Here is an 18,651-nt window from a genome sequence, read left to right as displayed (position 1 = left end):
CAATATCACTGATAAATATAGATGCAAAAATCCTCAACAATATACTAGCAAACAGAATCCAACAACACATTAAAAGGATCATACACCATGAACGATCAAGTGGAATTTATCCCAGGGATGCAAGGATTCTTCAATATACGCAAATCAATCAATATGAAACACCATATTAACAAACTGAAGAAGAGAAACCATATCATCATCTCAGTAGATGCAGAAAAAGCTTTTGACAAAATTCAACACCCATTTATGATAAAAACTCTCCAGAAAGTGGGCATAGAGGGAACCTACCTCAACATAATAAAGGCCATATATGACAAACCCAGAGCAAACATCATTCTCAGTGTTGAAAAACTGAAAGCATTTCCTCTAAGATCAGGAACAAGACAAGGATGTCCAGTCTCACCACTGTTATTCAACATACTTTTGGAAGTCCTAGCCATGGCAGTAAGAGAAGAAAAAGAAATAAAAGGAATACAAATTGGAAAAGAAGAAGTAAAACTGTCTCTGTTTGCAGGTGACATGATACTATACATAGAGAATCCTAAAGATGCCACCAGAAAACTACTAGAGCTAACCAATGAATTTGGTAAAGCTGCAGGATACAAAATTAATACACAGAAATCTCTTGTATTCGTATACACTAATGATGAAAAATCTGAAAGAGAAATTAAGGAAACACTCCCATTTACCACTGCAACAGAAAGAATAAAATACCTAGGAATAAACCTACCTAGGGAGACAAAAGACCTGTATGCAGAAAACTATAAGACACTGATGAAACAAATTAAAGATGATACAAACAGATGGAGAGATATACCATGTTGTTGGATTGGAAGAATCAATATTGTAAAAATGACTATACTACCCAAAGCAATCTACAGATTCAATGCAATCCCTATCAAATTACCAATGGCATTTTTTACAGAACTAGAACAAAAAAATCTTAAAATTTGTATGGAGACACAAAAGACCCCGAATAGCAAAAGTAGTCTTGAGGGAAAAAAATGGAGCTTCAAGAATCAGACGCCCTGACTTCAGACTATACTACAAGGCTACAGCAATTAAAACAATATGGTACTGGCACAAAAACAGAAATATAGATCAATGGAACAGGATAGAAAGCCCAGAGATAATCCCATGCACCTATGGTCAACTAATGTATGACAAAGGAGGTAAGGACATACAAAGGAGAAAAGACAGTCTCTTCAATAAGTCATGCTGAGAAAACTGGACAGCTATATGTAAAAGAATGAAATTAGAACACTCCCTAATGCCATACACAAAAATAAACTCAAAATGGATTAGAGACCTAAATGTAAGACTGGACACTATAAAACTCTTAAAGGAAAACATAAGAAGAACAATGTTCAACATAAATCACAGCAAGATCTCTTTTGATCCACCTCTAGAGTAATGGAAATAAAAACAAAAATAAACAAATGGGACCTAATGTAACTTAAAAGCTTTTGCAAAGCAAAGGAAACTACAAACAAGACGAAAAGACAACCCTCAGAATGGGAGAAAATATTTGCAAACGGGGCTTCCCTGGTGGCGCAGTGGTTGAGCGTCCGCCTGCCAATACAGGGGACACGGGTTCATGCCCCGGTCCGGGAAGATTCCACATGCCGTGGAGCGGCTAGGCCCGTGAGCCATGGCCGCTGAGCCTGCGCTTCTGGAGCCTGTGCTCTGCAGTGGGAGAGGCCACAACAGTGAGAGGCCCGCATACTGCAAAAAAATTTTTGTTTTAAATATTTGCAAACGAATCAACGGACAAATGATTAATCTCCAGAATATATAAACAGCTCATGCAGCTCAATATTTAAAAAAACAAACAACCCAATCCAAAAATGGGCAGAAGACCTAAATAGACATTTCTCCAAAGAAGTCATACACATGGCCAAGAGGCACATGAAAAGCTGCTCAACATCATTAATTATTAGAGAAATGCAAATCAAAACTACAATGAGGGGCTTTCCTCGTGGCGCAGTGGTTGAGAGTCCGCCTGCCGATGCAGGGGACACGGGTTCGTGCCCCGGTCCAGGAGGATCCCACATGCCACAGAGCGGCTGGGCCCGTGAGCCATGGCCGCTAAGCCTGCACATCCGGAGCCTGTGCTCCACAATGGGAGGTGCCACAGCGGTGAGAGGCCCACATACCGCAAGAAAAAAAAAAACTACAATGAGGTATCACCCCACACTAGTTATAATGGTCATCATCAGAAAATCTACAAACAACAAATGTTGGTGAGGGTGTGAAGGGAACCCTCTTGTACTTCTGGTGGGAATGTAAATTGATATAGCCACTATGGAGAACAGTATGGAGGCTCCTTAAAAAACTAAAAATAGACTTACCATATGACCCAGCAATCCCACTACTAGGCATATACCCAGAGAAAACCATAATTCAAAAAGACACATGCACTCCAATGTTCATTGCAGCACTATTTACAATAGCCAGGTCCTGGAAGCAACCTAAATGCCCATCGACAGATGAATGGATAAAGAAGACGTGGTCCATGTATACAATGGAATATTACTCAGGCATAAAAAGGAACGAAATTGGGTTATTTGTAGAGACGTGGATGAATCTAGACTGTCACACAGAGTGAAGTGAGTCAGAAAGGGAAAAACAAATATTGTATTTAATGCATATATGTGGAACCTATAAAAATGGTACAGATGAACTTGTTTGCAGGGCAGAATTAGAGACACAGATGTAGAGAACAAACATATAGACACCAAGGGGGGAAAGCAGCAGAGGAGGGGTGTTGTGATGAATTGGGAGATTGGGATTGACATATATACACTAATATGTGTAAAATGGATAACTAATAAGAACCTGCTGTATAAAAACATAAATAAAATAAAATACAAAAAAAAAAGAAGGAGAAATTGCTAACAAAGGACTATCACCTTTGTGACCCAGAAAGGAAGCCAGAGTGGTAGGAACCTGGCAGTATTCAGAAAACTATCAAGTATAAAACCATGAGGCAATCTATTTATTAAACGGGAGAATCTGCAAAGACTTCTCTTGAGAATATCAGAGACTTTTTCAAACCTAACGTATAGAACATACATCTCCCAAAATACAATTCTGAAATATTCAGGCAGCTGGGCTGGATTGATTATAGATGGAGTGAAGCATGCCATTTAAGTCTCCCCATGATAGACTATAAATATTGATAGCCCCCTTTAGGTGGACAGTTCTGCCTGATGTTCCAGATGAAAGAACCATTTGGAAGGAAGAAAGCTATCCAGCTGCCTCTCTTTGAAAGATTGGGAAATATTATCAGAATGCCCAGAAATACAGAATTTGAATCAGAACAGAGGCCAGGATGAAAGTGAGAATACAAACCAGCTAAATGGGCAAAAATAAAGCTCCCCAAATAGATGCACTGGAGATGTTCCCCCAAAGTCCCACAGCTGCTCGGCCCCCAGAGGCTGGCATCCTGTACTTCAAGTGGCAACATCAGAAGCATGAGTGCTTAGTTCTGACCTAGCAGTCCTTGTTTTGCAGCAGGCCTTAACAAGAATTCTCCAGGCACAGAAAGGCTGTTCAAAAACAGAGCATAGAGTACTGGGGGTTTTATTGATGGAAGTGCTCAAACTAGCCAATTGTTTGCAACCAGAAGCTAAATGACTCATAAACTCTTTCAGGAAAGGTCATATTGCACAGGGATTGACTGCAAAGCAATATGTACACCCTAACTTTTTAAAGGTCCAAGTTTTCTGGTGTGTGAATAAAATAATCTTAATTTAGGCTCAACTAGATAACCTCTTGAGGACGAGGCTGTGTCTTTATTCAGCTTTGTATCCCCACAGTACTTCAATATCCAGTAGGCAAACAACAAGGGTTTGCTTAGCAAATAAATCTCACCCCCGCCATCTCCTCTAGCTTGCTTGCCCATGAATCCTCTCGCTCCCTCTCCCCTCCCCTCCCTCTCTTTCTCTCTCTCTCCATCCATATCCCCACCACCTACCTAACCCTCTCTCCACCCCTCTTCTCTCTCTCTCTCTCTCTCTCTCTCCCTCTCTCTCTTTCTCTCTCTCTCACTCACACACACACACATGTATATACACTTGGGCTGTTTGTTAGGGCCTCCTGCTCATCTAACTTAAAACTATGAAGATGTGGATCTTAATATTCCACAGTGACCTCACCTTAACCATAACCCCAAAGCTAACAGATGGACTGGAGTGGGAGATACCACGGATCAACACTAGAGAAAAATGTGACAAAACACATCTGGCCCCAAGGATATTAGATAAGAGACTATGGACTGATATGAATATAATAATAATTATTATTAACATCATCACTGTCCTGTCTGAACAGCAGGAGAAAACACTTATCACCTGACATGGTTCAGAGATGATGTTCACGAAGCCAATACCCCTCTGAGCTGGAGTCAGACCTTCCCTCAGCCAAGCAGGATTCACTGCTTTCCTCCTGTGTGCTCTTAGGCAAGTTACTTAACCTCTTTCAGCCTCCCTTTCCTCATCCTGCAGGAGTGGTAGGGATGAGAGTAACCACAGAGTGGTCATGGGGATGAAATGAGATGCATCACATAAATCCCATGGCACTCGGCCCGGCACATAGTATGTGCTCAATAAATGATATTGTGACTGTCAGTTACTGTGCTTCCCTACTTGGGTATCTCCTTCATGCCTGACACTTATGGCTTTCCTTCTGGGATGCATGAGCTTGGCTGAAATATGTTTTGTTCATTGAAATGAAAAGGATCTGGGATTTTTGCTTAATTTTTCCTGCCTTTTCACCCTGCTTCATGGCACAGCAATGATGACAATCAAGAGCTGACTCCTGGCTCTAAGCTGCTAAATCTTTTGCATCACTAGGGCTTTGTTTATGTCAGTGTTCCACACAGGCATGGAGAGCAGAAAGGGACTCACCAGCCTACTATGCCTTGATGGGATGACCCCCTGGGACTGTCCCATTGCCTCCATGCTGCTTCTGTTTCATTATACAATCTCCTGGCTCTAATTTGGTTTCCCAAAAAAACTTCACCAAGAAGAATATTTCATAAGAAGCTGGAGAATAAGAAGGCAAGGCCAAGGCTTCCCTGGTGGCACAGTGGTTGAGAGTCCGCCTGCCGATGCAGGGGATACGGGTTCGTGTCCCGGTCCAGGAAGATCCCACATGCCGTGGAGCGGCTGGGCCCGTGAGCCATGGCCGCTAAGCCTGCGCGTCCGGAGCCTGTGCTCCGCAACGGGAGAGGCCACAACAGTGAGAGGCCCGCGTACCGCAAAAAAAAAAAAAAGAAGGCAAGGGCAGACATTTGGGAATCAGAGACACCCACCTTCCCTCTCTTCCTTCCTTCCTTCCTCAGTCAATCCACACAGATTAACTGAACACCTACTATGTGCCAAGTACTATGCTGGGGGCTGGGGATTCAGTCTCCAACAAGACAGACCCTGGTCCTACCATGCCTGCTGTATGGATGACCCCACAAATCATGAATCCATTACAATTAATTTCACAAACCAGTAATTACAAATTGAGGTGAGCACAAGAAAGAAAAAATGCAGGGAGTTATAAGTCTGTCTAAGATAGTCCGGGGATTCTCGAAATGCTTCCATGAGGCAGTAACATCTAGTTGAGGACCTGTCTGAAGAGTGATAAGAATTAACCAGCCCAAGAGGCACATGAGTGTGTCAGGGGGGTGAGGTGGGGAGTAGGCAATAAAAAGACTTGTGAAGTCCCTGAATTGCAAAATCTCAAGGAATGGAAAGAAGCTCAGAGTTGCCAGAATATTGGGCGGGGGGGGGGGGGAAGGGGGGGCAGGGCAGGAAGAGAGATGATCTACACGATAGAGAATTGAATTGACTTGAACAGAATCTTTGGCAGAAGTCGGCAAACTCCAGCAGGGTTAAATCTGGTCCCTTCCTGTTTTTGTATAGCCTCCCCACACACACCAGCTAAGAATGTTTGTTTTCATATTTTTAAATAGTTGAAAAAAATAAAAAAGACTAATATTTAATAACATTGTGAAAATCTTATGAAGTTCAAATTACAGTAGCCATAAATAAAGTTTTACTGGAACACAGCCATGCCCGTACATTTACATATTGTCTATAGCTGCTTTCACACTACAGTGGCAGAGCTGGGTAGCTGCGACAGAGACTATATGGCATACAAGTCTAAAATATTTACTATCTAGCTCTTTATGGAAAAAAATTGTCAACCCCTGATCTAGTGAGATAGGCAGAAGTCAGATTATAAAATCTGTTAAATCATATTAAAATTTTAGGATCTTATCCCAAGAGCAGGGGAACTCATTAACCCATTAAAGAGTTTGAAGAGGAGAACAGCATAATTCAGCAGTGCCCAGACCTGTCTGCACATTGGGTTAACCTAGGGAGCTTCCAGAATATAATGCATGAGTCTCACCCCCGGAGACTGTGCATCAGTTGGGTTTGTGTATGGCCTGGGTATGGGCTTTGGAATTTTTTGAAGATTCCTAGGTGATGCTAATGTGCAAGATAACTTTGGGAACCACGGATAGAATCGCATTTGCATTTTTACAAGATCACGCTAACTCAGGGCTTCTCCCTCTGGCTGAATACACATTAGAATCACCTGGGGGATATTTTCAAAGATACTGATGCCAAGGCCCACCCAGACCAATTACATCAGGATCTCTAGAGATGGGCTCCGAGCATTGCCCAGGTGATTCTAACGCGCAGCTCAGGTTACACACTCTGCATTAATGTGCAGCAAGGGTAGATACACGAAAGCCCTGGGAGGCTACTTCGCATGGTCCAAGTGAAAGATGGCAGAGGCTTGGCTTGAGTGTCTGGCGCTGGGACTGGGGAGAAGAGAAGTGAAGGGACAGTGAGCAGGACTTGGCGATGCACTGGTGACAGTGGGGGGCTGGGTGGAAAGTTTCAAAAGTGATACCTAAATGTCTAGCAAAGCAAATGGGTGCAGCCTGATGTCATTTATTGGGATGGGAACCTTAGAAGAGGAAGAAGTTTGGGGGGTAAGAACATTAGTTCTGTTCTGACATCTTGTTAAAAGGGAGGATGCCTATGATGGGATTAGTCAGATTGAGGCTATAAAGAAGGCTGGGGTCAAGTCACAAGAGGCCTTGAATGCTATCTTAACAATGCTCTCTTTATATAGCAGACAATGGCTACAATGATGTAGAGGAACACATATGGGCTTTTGATTCAGATGGTGTTCCTGCCACACACAGTGTGTGTGTTCCCTCAGCTTCCTCATCTACAGAATGGAATGTAAAATGTTCACACTCTGTCTCCTATGCCTTTGGCCAGCCGACCTCAATGACAGCACAGGCCTCAATAAAGACGCTTACAAAGGTGTTGTGAAGATTAAATGAGATATTATGTGAATCTCTAGAAATTTATGTAGCACAAAAGACCCTCAAAAATGGTAGCTGTTATTCCTAAAGGAGAATGACACAGTGACACCTCACAATGATGTTTTAGGAAGTGTATATGGACAATGGTGTGAAGGATAAGCACATAAGATTAGAAACTGGCACTTAGGTTTAGCAGTTATGACAGACAACATGATGGTATCTGTTCATCTATCAGTAAGAAGTCAGAGTCCCGCAATCCTGTGGAGTCCACAGTCCTCCAGAATCCCGGCTACTCTCCCAGTGCACTGCTGCTCCTTCCCAAGTGTGGCTCTGGTTGTCTGTCTTGACCAAGGTGAAGGCCAGATCTCTAGCCACCATACTCACAGTCCAGGCGACAAGATGGAGAAAAAGACAAAAAGAAGAGGATTCTATCAACTCTTAAAGTGTATATACAAGCTGAAAATTAACTTTAGAGATGAGCAAGAATGACTTCCTTCAAAGAGAAAGGGGATCCAGAGAAACCAGAATGCACCCTGCACTGCTGATCACAGCAGAATTAAAGCCAAGAGCAGAACTCAGATCATCGAAGCAAATGAGTCATAGTACCTGGCAAGGAAGCGAGGCTTCAGCCAGACACCAGTCAGAACTAAAGATTATGGCTCTTGCAAGTTAGCCAGAGGAGTTCCTATAACTGTGGACAACCCAAAAATGACCTCTGCCCTCAAACATGAGGCTAAAAACTAATAGATGCTGAGAGCATTAAAACAATAACTGTATCTGCTCAGATTAACCATACATCTGATGTAAATCCATATACACCTCACAAGATGTCATCAAATAAATACTTCTGTCCCTTTAATGTAAAACAAAATACGTATGTAGGAAGGTGCCTAAAATATACATGAATAGTTTAATAGTAATTTTTAAAGTGAACCCTCATGTAACTACCTCTACAGGCAAGAGATAAAACATTACACCACCTCAAAAGCATACCTCTCTGGTCACAACACCCCTCCTTCCCACCCAGAAGTAATTAACTACTATCCTTGTTCTCATGATGTATACTTCCTTCCTTTTCTTTATGATATTTACACTTATGTATGTCTCTAAACAATGTTGTTTCTTTCAGTTTTATATGAATGGAATCATGTGTTCTTCTGGACTCCACTTCTTCTGCTCAGCATTATGTTTGTGGCCCCAAAGAATTTATGGGTGAAATTACATGATGTCTGACATCTGAGTTAAAATACTGTGAGGAAGGAGGAGTTGCAAAGTATACTTTGAATACGGTGGTCATAAATTCATCACTGTTGAAGCTAGGCGATGGATAGATTAGGCTCTTTATACCATACTCTTGACTCTTAAATAAGTTTCAAAATTTTATAATAAAAAATTGTTTAAATTACTTTGTGAGATTCATTTTACGACAACAATTTTCATTGCCGTATAGCAACAGTTTTCTAAGTAAGGTCCCAAAACCAGGAGCATCAGAATCATTGGGGAATTTGTTTAAATGCAAATATGCAAATAATTGGGCTCTACCCCAGACTTACTGAACCAGAAACTCTTGGAATGGGGCCCAGTAATCTGTGTTTTAATAAGTCCTCCACATAGTTCTGATGCATGCTCAAGTTTGATAACCACTACTCAATAGTATTCTATTCTGTGAATGTTCCACAATTGATTTATCCATTCTACTATGGATACACTTATATATTATTTCAAGTTTGGGAGTTTCAAGTTTGTGGATATTATAAATATTCTTGTACAAAACTTTTGGTGACAAGAGTCTCTATGACATATACCTAGTGGTAAAATAATAGAATCCCAGAATCATAGGGTGTATGTATCATCAACACTACATGATAATGGCAAACTATTTTCAAAGTAGTTTACCAATTCACAGTCCCACTAGTAACGTACGAAAGTTCCCTCTGCTCTACATCCTTGCCAATATTTGGTATTTTTCAGACATTTTAATTGTTGTCATCTTAGAGGGTTAAACACTTTTAAGCTATCCAACTTGGGATCAAAAAACATGTATTAGGGAACAGAACTCCAGACATGAAATCATAGTATTGCAAATATATTAGTTGGTGGGTTTACATGGAATAGGCCTGATGTAAGAAGAATTTGGCATGATGGAGAAACTGAAAAAGGTCAATATGACTATACCATGGAAAGCAAGGTGAAATACAATACAAAATGCTGTTGGGAAGTAAGGGAGGAATAAATCAGGGACCTTGTAGGTGTGCTAAAGACTTTTAATTGTATTCCTAGTGAAATGAAAAGCCAATGAAGGGTTTTAAGCACAAAATTTACATCATTATATTTCTATATCTGCATACATTTAAAATCTTTCAGGCACACATCCACTTCTACCTATGATGGGGTTGCTTAATGCTTCAGACTAATGCTTCTGCTGAAAACAACTAGAAAATCTGGATAAAGCACAAATACATACACACACACACACACACACACACACACACACACACACCTGCTTAAAGACATAACAGAGTTTTTGAGAAAACCAGGAGTTGAGCGGACAAAACCCTAGAAATGAGAGAACCACAAAGAGATGAGCCAAAATTCTGCAGCCACTCTTTCCCTTGGGACATTTGCCTAAACTAGGTGAGGGGTAAGGAGCTGAGGATCCAGGCAAAGAGCCTCAACAGAAATGCTATTAAGAGGCAAAAATACCAGAAGAAATTTTGGTAGTCTCTTGAGGAAAGAAAAACAAAAATTAGAGACCTGAGATGCCAATATCCAAATAAGAAGGAAGGAACAGAAAACTATGCCCAACACTTGGCTGGTATTCCTCTCAAGACATTTGCTGAATTCTGAAGCTGTAAAGGGCAGGAGGCTAAGAAGCCAAGGAGAAAGCCCCCAAAAAAACTTTCAGTGAGAGTTTTGATAGTCTCACACTGCTAAGGAGAGAAAAAAACAGAGTTCTGAACTAACCAAGGAGAGAAGTCATTGAGAACCCACTCTGCTCTTAGCTGAAGTTCCAAGAAAGCTACACCCTAGAAAGAGGCATTGGCCAGTGGCAGACACAGCTTTATCAAAACTAAAACAAAGCCTACAGTCAGCTAAGTCCCTAACTGGATTACAATAATCAGTCCCCCAATATGCCTGCCTAGAAGCTATTTTCTCTGGAGTAGAATAACATCATATACAACATCCACAGTTTTTCATATAAAATGTTGAGTATACAATTAAAGTTTATTAAGCATGCCAAGACACAAAGCCAAAACCCAGAGCTGGGGGGGTGGGGGGAGAGATCACACACAAAGAAACCACAAGTGATTCAGATATTAGAGTTGGTAGAAAAAGAGTCTAACTATGATTAATATGCTCAGAAGTATAATAACAAGTTGGAGAAATTCAGTGAAAAGGCAAAGAATTTCACCAGAGAGTTAGAATCAATAAAAAGGATCAAATGCAAAAAAATAAAAAATAAAAATCAAATATAATTTCTAGTACTCTAAAATTAAGAACTCAATAGATAAGACCAAACAACATATTAAACAGAGCGGAAGAGATGATTAATAAATTGGAAGGTAGGTCAAAATTCTTCAAAGCTGAAGAACAGAGAAAAACATAAAACGGAAAAGAAAGAAAAGAGTATAAGATACATACGTGATAAAGTAAAACAATCTAAATTATGTAACATTGAAGACAGAGAAGAAGAGAGAAAGAAGAGGACAGTAAAAGTATTTAAAGAGATACTAGCAAACTGATTAGAGATATCAATACACAAATACAAAAGTTACTAAGAACTTCAGCAGGGTTGACAGCAAATAAACAACAGAAAATAATCAATAATGCCAAACCTAGGGACATCACAGAAAAATGTATAAAAACTAAAGACAAAAAGAAAATCCTGAAAGCAGCCAGAGGAAAAAAGACACATTATCTTCAAAGAATTAATAACAATGTTGGTAAATGACTAATATTTCAACAGAAATGATGGAAGCCTGAAGACAATGGAATAATGTGTTAAAGTGCTGAACAAAAACTCAAACATAGAATTCCATACTTAGAGAAAATATCATTCAAAATGATAGTAAAATTAAGACATTTTTAGATAAGTAAAAACTGAGAGGATCTGTCACCAGCAAACCCTCACTTTAAAAAATGCTAATGAAAGTCTAACAGGCATAAGAAAATGATCCCAGATGAAGGCATGATAATATAGGAAAAAATAAAGAGCAATGGAAAAGGTAAACATGTGGGTAAATAAGAATGAATACTGACTGCTTAAAATAACAATAAAGATAATATCTAATAGGTTTTTTAAATATGTAGATTAAAATGCTTGACAATAACACAAAAGACGTCAGGGGGGGTATATAGAATTATATATATATAGAATTCAATAAGGTACCTTATTATCCAGTGTTATATTTACCCAAAAGGAATGACAATATGTACACAGGATGACTTATAAATAAATATTTATAGAAGCACTGTTAGCGACATATAGAAAATGGAAACAATGAAAATGTCCATCTACAGGTGAACTGATAAGCAAATTAAATGGAATACTACTCAGCAAAAAAAAAATGAATAAATCATTGACAGGCTAAAAACTATGGATGAATCGCACAGCAGACATTATTATTGAGCAAAAGATGCCAGATTTAAGAGTACACACTATATGATGCCATTTTATGAGGTTTTGTCCAAGAAAAACTAATCTATGATGCTAACAGTCAGGACAATGGTTATCTTTGGGAGTATTAGAAACTGGAGAAGAGCAAGAGGGGACCTCTAGGAGGTTGGTGATGTTCAATTTCTTGATCTAGCTGCAGATTACCTCCATGGGTTCACTTAGTGGAAATGCATCAAGCTCTACATTTAGGATTGCTCACTTTTCTATATGTATTTCCAAAAATCATTTTAAAAATATATTTCATAAGTACAGAAAGTTATATGCAGGATAACAAGACTGTATCAAGCATCAAGATTAAGAAACAAAGTACGGCCGATATCATTGATATGTATGTTACTCCCTGATTACGCCTCCACCCACCCCACCAGAGATAACTACTCTCATGATTTTGGAGCTCACCATTCCTCTGAACTATTTTATACTTTGATGCCTTATATAAGTTCACCTAAACAATATATAGAACTGTTTTGCATGTTTTTAAACTGTATATAAAAGATAATTTGACTTCTATTTTTTAAAGATCATTCTAAAAAGGGCACAAAGAAACTCTCCGGGATGACAAAATATTCTGTATCTTATTTGGAGTGTTGGTTACATGGGTACATACATTTGTCAAAACTCATCAAAATGTACATTTAATATCTGTGCATTTCACTATAGGAAAATGTTATCTCACTTAAAACCATTTTTAAAAAATAGATCATTCTAGCTGCTTTATAGGCAATGGATGAGGACTAGACAGAAGTGGAATCGGGAAGGCCATTTAAAGTATTACAGCAGACCTGGTGAGGGTCAAACTCACCTATCTGAGGAGTAAGGAAATAAAGTCAGGTTGTGGTCACAGTTCTTTGAGCAGCTTAACTGTGAAGTGGAGCAGTAACTGGAGGGAGAAGTGAAGCCAAAGAAGGAGTTCTTAAAAATGGAATATCAAGCTTGACCCTGTTGAGAGGCAACACTGAAGGCAAAAAAGAGATGAGGACTCAAGGGAAAAACCAAGTCTTCCAGAATGTGAGAGGGAATAGGATGTGAAGTGCAGGTGGTTTGGTCTTTGCTGGGACACAATGTCTTCTTGTTTTTTAACTGGAAGGAAATAAAAAGGGTAGAGATGTAGGAAAAATCGTTTGGTGGTGGAAAGACAAAGTAGTTTCCATCCAATGGCTGCTACTTTTTCAATGATCATGGGTCATTATCTATAAAGGGTGGGGATCAGCGTGTTGAAGCCTGTGAAGAAGAAGAGTACGAAATTCCATTGGAAAAGGCTGGAAAAGCATCCCAGCATGGTGGGGAGGGGTTAAGAAAAATCAAAGTTTCCATTTTAGACAGGTTAAATGCCCAACAGGTAACCAAATTCTTGTAACATAGCATGGGCTCAGAATATTATTATTCATCTTTGCTTATGCTGCACAAAGCATGGCATAACACATATTAGGTACCTGAGAGAGAATGGATAAATGAATGAATGAAGATTAAATTTTTTTCATATTTTCTTAGCACATTTTTATATCGTTGGCCATATTCCACAATGGAACTGAAGAAAAAATAGAAATAATGCACCTTATCAATCAACTGATAACAACTGCATGTTCCTTTTTCTCATTTTTAGTTCTGTGTGTTCTTGGAAGAAAGGCAATCTGTGTCTTCCGATGCTATAAATTCTTCATTTTATCTAAATAAATGACACGTTCATCTTCTAAAATAACTGTTAAGCAGAATTCACTAATGGGGCAATTCTCATAAAAAACTAAGAGACAGAATATTTATCCCTATGTTAACACAATTTGTGACAATCATAAGGATATAGTTGACAAAGAAATTAGAAGCTCTTGCCAAGGTGGATGGACCTAGAGTCTGTCATACATAGTGAAGTAAGTCAGAAAGAGAAAAACAAATACCACATGCTAACACATATATATGGAATCTAAAAAAAAAAAAAAAAAAGGTTCTGAAGAACCTAGGAGCGGGACAGGAATAAAGACGCAGACGTAGAGAATGGACTTGAGGACACGGGGAGGGGGAAGGGTAAGCTGGGACTGGAATGAAGTGAGAGAGTGGCATTGACATATATATACTACCAAATGTAAAACAGCTGGTGGGAAGCAGCTGCATAGCACAGGGAGATCAGCTTGGTGCTTTGTGACCACCTAGAGGGGTGGGATAGGGAGGGTGGGAGGGAGATGCAAGAGGGAGGAGATATGGGGATATATGTATATGTATAGCTGATTCACTTTGTGATACAGCAGAAACTAACACACCATTGTAAAGCAATTATTCTCCAATAAAGATGTTAAAAAAAAAGAAAGGATTAACCTCATCTCTGTATTGGAGATGTTCCTGCTGCTGCTAAGTCACATGTGCATCATGAGCAAAGAAAACCTTTAGCTCACGTACAGGAATCTCAGCTGGTCCCACCCAAACCTGGTCATCCTAGGAGACAAATTAGCACACTGTGCTGTTTGTTTATCATTTATCAATTATGAAATGAAAAAAGCTTATAAATGCATTACCTGCAGCAGAAATTGTTATTCACTTTATTACACTAAGTTCCATTTAAAAGGACTCCATTCATGCAAGAAGCACCATTTTCGTTGGATGAACAGTCGGATTTTTACGCTTATAATTCAAGCATATACTTACTATGTATATTGAGTGCACTCTCCCAGTTCCTGTTGCCACAGCCAGACTGCAGCCAGACTGTAAATGCATGTCTGTGGTCATGCTTAACTACAATCATTCAGAACTTCAGCTGTCAAGTTTGGAGCTAATATTCTCACATATGCAGTTCATGCTCTACTCTTAAAAATAATTCCTTGTTTGCTATTAGAAGCTCCTAACATAACATACAAAATGGCAGGATCCATTTTTTTAAAATAATCTAGATCTTTAACTAAATGCAAATACAATGTATTTTTCTTCCCTGAAAATATCCCCTTTCTTCAGTAACTATAAACCCTGGCCAAGCAGTAAAATAGCACAACATGTTAAATATTAAAAAAAAAAACCCACACACAATATAGCAGTGTTTACAGGGAGGAAAAGGAGGAAACCTCAGTTTTGTGCTACACCATCCTTTGAGACACTCTCATTTTAAGTGTGGAGGCATCAATTATTTCTCCTTTACTGTAAGGTCTACACATTTAAAGGTTCTGTAGGTCCACTAAGAAAATAAGCAACTGTTTTTCTGTATCATTAAACACAACAGGATACCAGCCTGTGCTGGTTTTAAAACACTAGCAGTATTCCAACTGTGAATATTAAGGTTTACTATTTCAGTCTCCAGAGAAGCAGAGAGTTTTGTTGCCAGAGCATCACAACCGTACTTCAAGTTGTCAACTGCACAATATTTCTAGGACCAACGACCACCTCCACTGCAGAATCTTGTAATCCTAGAGTCTGAAGAAACATTGCAGGTCTCCTATTCCAATCTGACATCCAAGACAGGAATTTTTTCCCCCAGCATCCCTGACAGACGGTCAGCCTCTGTTTCAATTACTCCAGTGGGGGAGTTCTCAAGAGAAGATTCCCAAGGGATATGATGAAATGCTAGAACCAACCATTCAGACAGGGAATAAGGCTCCAGTAAGCCTGGAGGATACAGACAGCCTTGCCAGACAGTAAAACCAGACTTCCAAAAGAATGTGACTCAGAATCAGCAATCATAGAGGTGCAACGTTAAAACATGTAGACCCCCCAATTTGGGGGCATTCTAGGTCTTTTTATTGGCCTGAGAAGTAGCTCGTGCAATCAGGAAAGCAAGGTGGCTTTTCTCCCGCTGATTTCTTAAAGTAAGAACTGATTCTTTCAGGCTCACAGCAAGGGTTTGTCAGGCTCAGAGAGGATCAAATCCCTTCCTTCTGAAAACCAAGACAAGGGACCCCCTGGTGGAACTTCTAACGCTTAAAATACTCTTAACTTTGGTCTTAAAATTCTCACTACCGTAAACCAGAACATTTCGAGCTCTTCTTTTAAAGGTGTATATAGGCTACGCTGTAACTGAAGTTGTTTGGTTGGTGTCGGGTTGATGTGTGTGGGGGGGGGGGCGGGGGGGTTAAGCGCAGCCCTTCCTCCCGCAGGGGAGTCTGGTTTATCCGACCAGGAAAGGCAAGTGTTTGGGGCTGAGCTGCCAGCACATCCTCAGGCGGACCCCGGGACGGGGCAGCCCGGCCCTTACCTGTCGATGCTGATCACGCACAGGGTCATGATCGAGGCCGTGCAGCACATGACATCCATGGCGATAAAGACGTTGCAGAAGAAGTGGCCAAAGATCCACTTGCCCCCGATGAGGTCGGTGACGCTGACGAAGGGCATGACCGCCACGGCCACCGAGAGGTCGGCGAGCGCCAGGGACACGATCAGGTAGTTGGAGGGCTGGCGGAGCTTCTTGACGAAGCACACAGAGATCACCACCAGGCAGTTGCCGGCGATCGTCAGCAGCGTGATGAGCGTCAGGATGGAGCCGATCACAACTTTCTCGGCTCTGCCGTAGTTGATCTGCTCCCCGCAGCCGGAGGCATTGTCCGGGAGTGCGTCCCAGGTGGGCACGGGGCTGGCCGTCACCTCAGGGACCCCGTGCAGCAGGTGCGGCGCCCAGGAGCCCGCGACCGGGCCGGCGCCGTCGGGGCTCAGGTCGGGCAGACCGCGTCCCACCTCTGGCAGGAGGAAAGAGCGGAGGTGCCCGTAGAGGTCCGGGCGGCCGCTGCTGTTAACGTCCATCATCGTGCCGCTGTGCGTCGCTGCCCATGAAGCCGGCGCCCCCGCCACGCGCTCCGGCTGCCGGCCCGGGGGCTTCACCTCGTCGGTTCCGCTCCGCTCGGCCCAGCCATGGGGCCCGCGCAGTCCGCTGGGGGGCGCCCCTGCTCGGCCTTGAGGCCCGCACGTCCCGGTCCCCCAACAGCAGCGGACGACGCGGGAGCGCGGCCACCCGGGGACTCCCTGTGGGAGGCGCCTCCTGCACCCGACGGACCCCCGGGACGCGCGGGATCGCGGGCCGGCGGGCCGGGCTCGGCTGGCGGCACAGCACCGCACCGCTCGCACCGCTCGCAGCCTTCAGCCGCCGAGTGGCTCGGCCGAGAGCGCCCGGGAGGCAGCGGCAGAAGTTGCGGAGAGCGCCCCGCCCCTCGCGCCCGCCGCCGCCGCCGCCGCCGCCGCCGCCGCCGCTCCCCTGCGGCAACCGCGCCGCGTCCCCGCCGCCGCTGCCGCCGCCGCCGCCGCCGCGTCCGGTCGCTGCCCGCGCGCCCCGGGCTCCGGGACGGGTTCCCCCGGCTGGGCAGGGGCCGCCGTCTCTCCCGCGCCCCCCGGCACTGGGCGGGGGACGGTGCTCCACGTGCCTCCCGGGATCCCGAGCCGCTTTGCCCGGGGAGCTTCCGCAGGAGGCTCACACTCCCTCCGACAGACCCGAACCTCCTCACTAGTAAACGACAGTTTGGTGGGGGAGGACTAGGGAGCCCGCGGACGCTCGGACTCATTGCAAAATGAAGAACCCGGGGAGGGATTTTTTTTTTTTAATCTTAATTAAAAATGAACCTTTCTTAGCACTCCACCAAGCAACAAACAGATACTTCCGTTTTCTATTTTGACCACTGATGGGAGAAAGGGAAGATGGAAAAAGAGAAGCGGCTGAATGGGGGTGGGGGTGGGAGCTCAGAAGAAGGAGAAAAGGGAGAGGGAGGGACGCCCGGGTCCAGACACCTAGGAGGAGATGGGGGCTCTGGGGAAGGGGCCTCCAGAGGGCTTAAACCCATTGTGACCAACCCTCCAGGCGTCTAGAAACAGGCCTCTCAGCTCTGAAAATAGACCTTGGCTGCTTTTACATTCAGACTTCAGTGCCTAATATATTAAAATGAGGATTAATTCTCCCATGGCATTCTGGAAATCTTTCACGTAAGAGAAGAAATGACCGGTTATAAATGTTCTGCAGAATCCTGGATGTGTATGTTGATTTAATTAATGCGTATTGCCTAAAATCCCCTTGGTACTGAAACCCTGTCAGAGTGGTTGATTTTTATTATTTGTGAGACTTATTTCACTCCATTTTGTTTAAAGATTTTATCGGAAGCCAGCAGTGATTTCTTTAGTTTAAAGACTAAGAATAATCAAATCTGTTTTCTTTTCTAGTTAGACCCTAGCGGATCATAAATAAGAAAAGGAACAGAAACCTCAAAATGTATTGATGTGAGTGCTGGGTAACACTCTTCATTCTTCAGGGTGGGTGTTAGCCCTGTTTTTCCAGATGAGGAAACACAGTTGCTATTGCAATCAGCTGGTAAGTAAGAGGTTTCAAACCCAGGTTTATCTGATTACTATGTTCATATTCTTCCCTCTACACATTCCAAAAAAAAATTTTTTTTAAGTAGAAAAAATAAATCCCTAAATCATGGGCCAATGCTGACAGCTCTTTCACTACTGTGAACATGTCAGCGGCTCTCCTGTGTCTGGGGTAAGCGGATCAATACATTCAGAGGAAGAGTGGAGCGTAACATGTAGACCACAAAACAATACTATTTCATGGTTAAGAGGATGGGTGAGGAAATTTCTTCAACTTTACTTAAGTTCGTATTAAACATAATTCCAGACAAAAGAAAACTAGTTTGTAGCTGGAAGGCATCTGAGAAACCATTTGTTCACCCTGCAATAC

At 42.2% G+C, this 18,651-nt stretch overlaps 1 protein-coding gene across 2 annotated transcripts in view; it reads right to left on the bottom strand.

The window, feature by feature from the left end:
- Nucleotides 1-16,733, bottom strand: part of HTR7 (5-hydroxytryptamine receptor 7) — a 105,110-nt gene extending 88,377 nt beyond the window's left edge. For both annotated transcript variants that reach the window (XM_060114939.1, XM_060115015.1), the window contains exon 1: nucleotides 16,189-16,733. In XM_060114939.1, the coding sequence (XP_059970922.1) occupies nucleotides 16,189-16,733 (545 nt within the window). The remainder of the gene's footprint in view (nucleotides 1-16,188) is intronic.
- Between the last annotated feature and the right edge of the window lie 1,918 nt (nucleotides 16,734-18,651).

The sequence above is a fragment of the Mesoplodon densirostris genome, chromosome 1, assembly GCF_025265405.1.
Source record: "Mesoplodon densirostris isolate mMesDen1 chromosome 1, mMesDen1 primary haplotype, whole genome shotgun sequence".
Taxonomy (NCBI): Eukaryota; Metazoa; Chordata; class Mammalia; order Artiodactyla; family Ziphiidae; genus Mesoplodon; species Mesoplodon densirostris.
Note: the sequence above shows the minus strand (reverse complement) of the source record. Positions and strands in the feature narration are given on the sequence as shown.